At 40.4% G+C, this 8692-nt stretch overlaps 2 protein-coding genes across 2 annotated transcripts in view; one reads left to right on the top strand and one right to left on the bottom strand.

Moving 5' to 3' along the window:
• The window catches only part of LOC101574883 (smoothelin-like), a 9169-nt gene extending 2716 nt beyond the window's left edge, over positions 1–6453 (bottom strand). Inside the window, 3 exon segments of the mRNA XM_023713306.1 lie at positions 4–85; positions 87–425; positions 6427–6453. Of these exon segments, the coding sequence (XP_023569074.1) occupies positions 4–85; positions 87–425; positions 6427–6453 (448 nt within the window).
• Positions 1–8692, top strand: part of Fam19a4 (family with sequence similarity 19 member A4, C-C motif chemokine like) — a 192553-nt gene that overhangs the window by 59731 nt on the left and 124130 nt on the right. The window lies entirely within an intron of this gene.

Genomic DNA, 8692 nt, shown 5'->3' with positions numbered 1-8692 from the left:
TGCCGGCGCTTCTCAGCAGCGTGGTTAGCTCCTCCACATCATTCATGGACTCCAGCTGCCCTGCCAGCCGTGCTAGTGCAGCCAGCCCGCTGTTCAGCTTCCCGATGCTGAGAGTGCAGCCAGTTTTCCTTGTTGTCCTGTCGCTCAGCACGGAAGCGCTTTAATGCCAGGGCTTCCTGCTCACGCTCCAGCTCCTGCCGCTGCAGCTCCCGGATGGCTGAACCGATGAGCCGCCGCTCTGCCAGATCTGCTGTGACCTCTAGCAGTTTCCGGAGGGCTCCCTCATCCAGCCCAGCTAAGGCTTCGTCTGCCATCTTGCTGTCCCCTAGCTCCGTCGTGACTTTCCTGGTGATATCCCCAGTGCCTACTGCACCTGAAATCACCTCAGGGAATTCTCTCAGTCCAGCGCGTCCGTCCGGCGTGGGCTCGGGTTAGCTCACTTCGGATACGACAGAAAGTTTGGCCGGAGGAGCAGAGCCCTGGGTTTCCAGGGCCCCTCAGCAACCGTCCCCTGCACTCTGCTCTCAAAGTAGCTTTTGATAATCTTCTGAATTTCACTGGGTCTGTGGTAATTACACCCTTTTTACTTCCTTATTGCTTGTATTTGAATTTTTTTTTTCCTGTTTTTGAAGAGGTTAGGTAGGGGCTTATCAATTTTATTTAATCTTTCAAAGAACCAGCTTTTTGCTTTTTTAGTTCTTTGAATTGTTTTCTTCTTCTCAATTGAAGTAATTTCTTCTCTAATCTTTATTATTTCTTCCTGTCTTTGGGTTCTGGCTTTGGTTTGCTGTTCCTTTTCTAATTGTTGAAGGTGCAGCATTAGGGTATTTATTTGTTCCCGTTCTGTTTTCCTAATGTTTGAGTTCACAGCTATGAATTTTCCCCTGAGAACTGCTTTCATTGTATCCCATAAATTCCGATAAGTTGTGCTTGAATTTTCATTGAATTGTAGGTATTGTTGAATTTCTTGTTTAATTTCATCTGTGACCCATTGGTTGCTGAGTAGGGTGTCATTTAATTTCCATGTATTTAATGGGTTTTTTTTTCTGTTTTCTTTTGTCATTTATTTCCAGTTTTATTGCACTGTGGTCAGATAATGTGCCTGGGATAATTTCTGTTTTCTTACATATACTTAAGCATGACTTATGGACCATTATGTGGTCTCTTTTAGAAAATGACCCATGTGTAGCTGAGAAAAATGTGTATTCAGCTGTGTTTGGGTGGAACACTCTGTATATGTCTATGAAGTCCATTTGTTTCAAGCTCTGGTTCAGTTGTTATTTCATTGCTAATTTTTTGTCTGGTTGATCTATCTTTTGGGGATAAGGAGGTATTAAGATCTCCTGTTAAGATTATGGTATTGCATATTAGATTTTTCATGTCCATTGAGATTTGCTTTACATAATTGGGTGCTCCCGTGTTTGTTGCATACATATTTATGAGTGTTACTCTTTCCTCTAGATTTTTTCTCCTAACCAGTATATAGTGGCCTTCTTTATTTCACTTGATCATTGTTGGTTTGAAGTTGAGACTGTATAAGAATAGGATTGCTACACCTGCTTTTTTCTGAGGTGCTGGGGCATGAACTATTGTGTTCTATCCTTTGACTTTCAGCCTATGAAAGTCTTTATGAGTTAAATGTGTTTCTTGTATACAGCATATTGTTGGATTTTGTTTCCTAATCCACTGTGCCAGTTTACTTCTCTTAATTGGTGAAGTGAGTCCATTTACATTGATGGTTAGAATTGAGATGTATTGACTTATGATTGACATGTTATTTACCTGTTGTCATTTACTCCTTTTTCTCCTGTGTTTAATTGCTTGCCCTATTTAGTTGGTTGCTTCTGATCTCATTCATGGAGTTCTGATCATTTTGGTCCCTCTCTAGAACATCTTTCAGTAGCCTGTGTAGGGTTGGCTTTGTCATCATGAAATTCTTTAGCTGTTCCTTTTCATGAAAGTATTTCACTTCTCCATCAAACTTGAAAGAGAATTTTGCAGGATATAGTAGTCTGGGCTGGAATTTGTTTTCATAGAGAACTTGAAGTACTGTGCTCTATGCTCTTCTTGTCTTCATTGTTTGTGAAGAGAAGTCGGCTGTAATTCTGATGAGTTTTCCTTTGAATGTGATCTGCTTCTTTTCTCTAGCGGCTTTCAGTATATTATTCTTGTGCTGAATTTCTGGGATCTTGACCATTATATGTCTTGGTGTGTTTTTCTTGGGTTGAGGTTACTTCATGTTCTGTATGCTTCCATTACCTGAATGTCAGATTGTTTCCTCATATTTGGGAAGTTTTCTGCTATTACTTCTGCCCATGTTTTTTTAAATGTCATTTGTATTGACTCTTTCTCATTGATGCCTATTAGTCTCACGTTGTTCGTCTTTGCATCATCTTGCAGGTGATGGATTATTTTTTCCTGCATCCTGGTTGTTTTTTTTAAGAGATCCTTTCTTATCTTTTCACTAGCGGTACCAGCATCTTCAAGATCTGAAACTGTCTTCGCTTTCGCTTAAACAGTTTTGCAAGCTTGTGATTGAGATTTTAATTTCCTCTATATTTCTTTGACTCTACTTTATGCTATCTATTTCTTTCCTGTATTGCTCATTCAAGGAATCCGTCATTTTTCTAATCTCCTCTATTTTCTTTTTATCAGTGTCTTCTCTAGAAGAAGTTATAAATTCTTTTACTGCAGTGTTTTTTTCAGATTGGTTTTCATCCCTATATTTCTGTAGTTGATTCTTTACTTCAGATGCTATGAGTTCTGAGAATTCTTTTTTATTTGAGAAAATAATTCTGCTCTGAGTTTCTCTATAACTTTCTGCTGTTGCATATTTACTATCGCTGCTATTAGTTTGTACATTTGAGCTGAGCTAGTACAAAGGAATTCCGCTCTGATTTCCTCTATGCCTTTCTGCTGTTGCTTTTTTACTGTCGACGCTATTAATTCATACATTTGTACTGAGCTGGTGTCCTCTGCACTTGTTCTGGGTGGGCATTGGGTTTCCTCCATATGTTTCTGCATTTGATTGTTTACTAAAGATGTTAATAATTCAGAGATTTCTTTTTTCATTTCCAATCTTAGTTCCTCTATATCTTTCTGCAGCTGTTTCTTTATTTCAGAAGCCGTTGATTCATTGCTTTCAGCTGTGTGATTCCGAATTTGTTTTGTGTTAGTGTCCTCTGCACTTGTTATGAGTGGGCTTAGGGTCTGAGATTGCATTTTGCTCCTTCTTGTTGTCATTTTGTGTAGCACTGTCTTTTGACCTTTTTTGTAGATCTTTGTTGTAGTTATAGCCTTAGCACCTACTGGAGTTCAGGTGTCACTCTATAAAGTTTGGATTTTTCCAGCTGTACCTGGCTTAGGTCTGGCTGCTGTGCTCAGTTCCTTCCTGTTGCTGACCTTGGGGGTGAATCTGTTGTGCCCCTCTGGCAAGATGTTCTGCTCCTGGACTAACTGGGTGGTTCTGTCCCGTACACTGTCTGCAGGGATTGCAGCTGAAGGGTTTCTCCTTAGGCTTGTATGCCAGGCCTGAGCTGAGTCTGGAGGGGACCAGGTGGAGTAGGGAGGAGAGGAAGCTGTCCCACACACTCCCTGTGCCTGGGCTAGGACTGGATATAGGGGTCCCCAGAATGCAGCAGAAATTCTCACTGGGTTGGCGGGGTGAGGGGGTGCTGCGCAGTGGTGGTGGGAGTCCCAAAGAGGTGGAAGAGGGTCTCACCCATGCTGTGCCTGGGCACCGACTGGCAGGTCCTGTCTTTGCAGAGTAGTGGGAAGCTCTCCCACAGCCTCACTGGGCGTGGGCTAGGGCTGGATCTGGGGGTCTCCAGAATGCGGCAGATATTCTCACTGGTGGGTAGGGTCGATGGAGTGCTGTGGAGTGTTGGGGGAGGGTTCCCAGGAGGGTGGTAGAGGGTTTCACCCATGCTGTGCCTGGGCTGAGACCAGTAGGTCCCACTGGCTCAGGGTAGCTGGAAGCTCTCTCACACACTCACTGGACCTGGCTAGGACTGGATCTTGAGTTTGAGTTTCATAGAGTCCATATGTAAATGACATGGTACAGTATTTGTCTTTTCTGTGCCTACCTTATTTCACTTTGCATAGGTCAGCGGTGGTGAGCGTACAGTGCCTATACCTTTTCTGGTTAGCAGAGCCCTCCGTCCACGTGTGGACCAAGCCATCCAGCATTGCCCTTAGTGGCAGAGCACAGGATACTCGGGTTTAACCATGGTATTGGCACTTTTTGATAAGTGAGTAGGCTTTGGCTGCACTTTGGGATTGGTCTCCGAAAGGTTTGTGCTCTCTGGCAGAGGTTCATTTGCCTTATGGAAACTGATAGGGTTTCATTCTATTAGAGGGCCAAGAAGAATGTTACTATGCACTTTGTACTACATTTTCTTTCCCTTTTCATTCCTTGATAGATGCACACATTGATCCTGTATCTTGTTTATCATGATTAATGCTGCTGTGGACATGGAATTACAGATGCGTCTTCAAGACTGACTTTATTCCCCTTGGATGTATGCCCGCTAGTCCAATCGCTGGATCATAGTTCTGCTTTTAGTGTTATGAGAAACATCCATACTGTGTTACCCAAAGGCTGTACTTACATTCCCACTAACATTGTACAAGTGTTCTTTTCCCTCTATAGCCTTGCCCAAACTTGCCAACTTTTGTCTTTTTTTAAATAGTAACCTTTCTACCAGGCATGAAGTGATATCTTGTCATGATTTTAACTTGTATTTCTTTGGTGATTAATAATATATATTTCTTGATTCCTGTGTTGGCTATCTTTTGGATATGTCTACTCAGGTCCTCTCCTCATTTTAAATTCAGGTTATTTGATTTTTTATTATTAAATTATCTGAAATCCTTACACATTTTGTATATTAAATTTTGAATGAGATTTATGGTTGGGGCTTATATTATTCCAAATCAAATGTTGTCTCTTTACTTAACAAAATAGGAGCTATATGTGCTAAGTCTATAGTTAATGGTGAAAAGTTGGGCACTTTTCCTCTGGGAGTGAGGCCAAGGCAACATCATACTGGAAGTCCAAGTTAGAAAGGAAGACATTAACTTGTCTTTGTTTGCCTATTACATGATAATATATAAAAACACTCTAAAGCCTCCAACAACAAAATGTTAATGTTAACATTAACAAAATGTTAATTAATAAATGAATTCAATAAGGTTGCAGAATGCAAAATCACTGTACAAAAATCAGTAGCCTGGGGTAGCATAAAAACAGACACATTAGCCAGTAGAACAGGCAAATCCCAGACATAAACCCATGCTCCTATGGCCAACTGGTTTTTGACAACAATGCCAAGAATACACAATGGAGAGAGGACGGTCTCTTCAATAAATGGCTCTGAGAAGCTATATGTTGACATACAGAAGAATAAAATTAAATTCTCATCCTGCATTATCTAGAAGCATCAACTCAGAATAGATTAAAGACTTGAGTATATGCCTTTGAAGCTGCAGAATCACTGAAGGAAATAAGGAAGAAGGTTTGTAACAATGGGTTGGGCAATGATTTTTTATGTATCTTTTGCTTTGAGTCAAAAAAGAGAGGCAACAAAAGTAAAAACAGACAAACGGGATTGTATCAAACTGAAAGGATGTGTTTCAAAGAAAGCAATCAATGGAATAGAGATGTTAATATTTTCTCTTGATATTTTAAATTTGCATACTCTAAATCTACAAACAACTGTAACCCAATGATACCAGCAATAAATTATATTTCTAGACAAGGAACTCTAAGCCCCATACTGTTACAGTGAACTTTAAATTCATGTCCAAATTATTTTGTTGTAGTGGAATTGCATTGCATTGGTAAACTAAATTCAAGAACTGGCACTACAAATAGATTACTGTTTGTTCTGAGTCATCCTGTGCTTTTAGTATTTTGACTTGTACTTTAAAATATTCAAATGCACTGCTATTGTAGCATTCAAATTCACAGCCATCTGTATCACTTATAGCTGTTAGAATAGAATAGTCATAAATGGCTCACAGTGGAGGATGACACACTGTGTTTTTGAGTGTGAGAGCATCCCTAGGAAATGATCACTATGCTAGTTGATTCTATTACCATAGATGTTAATCATTTGAAAATATTTGTTGGCCCTTCCATCTCTGCTTCATTAATAATCCATTGGATCATACAACTTGCTTCAGTCCACCAAATCTGAATGGAAGAGGAATCTAACCCTAGAGCTTGAGAGGTGATAGGAATTTCAGTGTTTTATTTTGCTTCTATTATGGGAAGCAACAATATTTCAAACACTGGCTGTTTCCCTAAATTGTGTCCTAGAATGACAATGGCATAGGACCAGAAGCATTGCTGATGTTTAACAGACATTTGGAACATGTGAGAAAGCCACTGAAATTTGGGAGCTGTGTGCTGTTGCTACATACCTTGCCCTGTTCTGACTGGTATCTCATGCTTAATCTGTAGGATTTTGGAGGAAGAAATAATCCCCAAGGGTGTGGACATAGAAACTGAATGGAATAATGAGAAATATGGAGTTTATTTTCACCAATGGGTATTGGATTTGTTATAGGGAAATAAGGGGAGTTAAAGTATGTGCATGGGGCTTTGAACTGTTCACTACCTGTTTGGGAAAAGCAGTACACCAGGCTGGCTCTCTCACAGGGGCTGGGCAGGCAGTGAATTATTTCAGGGAGGGATGTTGGGTCTAAACTGTGAACAAGAGAAGGCCACTTGGAAATCTGGAAAGATTTCAAACATGATGACAATGTTCATTCTGTATTCTTGTACAGTTGTAATGGCAAAAGGCTGGATTAGAGCGCTGATTGGCTACAGGAGGTACTTTCCAGTGAGCGGACTGAGGAGGGAGATTGAGGAAGCTCTCAATCAAGGGCCATGTTCAGAGCTTGCTGTCCTAAGTGAACAGTTCCATCCCACGACACTTTCCTTTCCCTCTTTGTTCCTTCTTCTCAGTGCAAAACTAATTCTTTCTTTCCCCTTTTGCCTCTCAGTAATATTCAACTGCCTCCATCCCAGCCCTATTCTTTCCAATACTTTATAGCATTTTCTTGATCATTCTAATCTCAAACCCATAGATATTATAATATATCTGTTAATATAAGTAAAAATTCCCACCAGTACACACTCTACTGCATTCTACGAGAGAAATAAAAGAAAATCATTAAAATAGCCCATAATTCAGTGTGTGCTCAGGTGAGACAATACTAAGAGACACAGTTTATGTGGCATTGCCCACCTGTCTTTATGCGGTAGTCATTTCCAGTACCACATGAACATCCTTTGTGTTTACATACAAAACAGAGCCAGGCTATAAACTGATAAATGCAGGTGGGCTTTTACTTCTGTATGTGTCCTGCATGGTGCTAAGAGCCAGGCAGAGTGAGAGGCTGGTTCTTCATTGTGGAGGACTCCAGGATGGCAGGCGTCAAACAGCATTCTCTGCCCGGCTCTGTGACAGCCATGTGTGCCCCATGTTCCCTGAAAGTCTGTTTGTGGAGAGTCTGGGCTAGATTTTGGAGTTACTGTTCTTTAGCACTGCTCTGCTTGCTCAAAGTGTCTGGTGTGTAGTGCCATCAGCTTGCATGTAGTCTCATTGTCCTTTATCAGACACCATAAACTCTGACCTTCAGCTCCGGTTGTGGATTGTGTTTGTCTCTTGTGCTGGTTCAGCTTAATTGTGTCAACTCATTTGGCTTGGGAACTGCCTCTGGGTACTTAACACTGGTGAAACACACTTCCTTCCCCTTCTCTCTGTTCCTCTCCCCTCCCCTCCCCTTCCCTCTCATCCCCTACCCTTCCTTTCCCTCTTGTCCCCTACAAATGTCTCAAATATGTCATTCTTTATAGCATAGCAGTATTCCCTTGTACATGGATACCACATTTTTTTTTATGCAATGATGTGTTGGTGGGAGACAGGCTGTTTCCAGGCTTTAGCTGTTAGGATTGATGCTGCTAGAAACATTGGTGTACGTGTATCCTAGAGTATAAGTCAAGACCATAATCTTAAGTGAAGTAAGTCAGACACACAAGTTTCAATGTCACATTGTTTCTTTGAAATAAAGGACAAAATAGAGGGTGGATGCTGGAAAGTAGGAAGAATTGTTCAAAGGGAAAGTGACAGGGGAGGGGAGGGGAAGGACTAGAAAAGGGATTTTTAAAAATCAGAGAAGTGAAGGAAAAAATGGCAACAGAGCTTTTGTAAGTGGGGAGAAGAGTTGGAGGGAGGGTAAGGGGACTGGAAAAAATTAAAGTATATTGTAAACAGGTGCAAATTCCCCATGTTGGATGTGACATTATGTATAGACTAATAAAAATTTTAGTTTATAGTGCGATATCCTATCCTCAAATTGTTAGAAGTGCTGGTCATTTATTTGCCATTCCAGTATTTATCTTATGTTTTACTCTTAGTACTTCTTTGCTATCATGAAAACTTTTTCTTAGTTCAATTGTTTTGAATCATTTAATTTTCTGAATATTGGCTGGGGATATAGCTCAGTAGAATAAGTGCTTCCCTGGCAAGAGCAAGGGCCTGAGTTCAATCCCCGGTTCCGCCAAAAAATAAAAATAAATAAAAATAATTTTTTGAATATTGCTTAATCTTAATTTTTGTTCTAAGATTTATACTGTATCTTTGACTTACAATTTATTTAAAAAGATATTGTATGATATCTT

The sequence above is a fragment of the Octodon degus genome, unplaced genomic scaffold (assembly GCF_000260255.1).
Source record: "Octodon degus isolate 3935 unplaced genomic scaffold, OctDeg1.0 scaffold00030, whole genome shotgun sequence".
Classification (NCBI taxonomy): Eukaryota; Metazoa; Chordata; class Mammalia; order Rodentia; family Octodontidae; genus Octodon; species Octodon degus.
The sequence above is the reverse complement of the archived record's forward strand: the minus strand, read 5'-3'. Positions and strand labels throughout refer to the sequence as shown.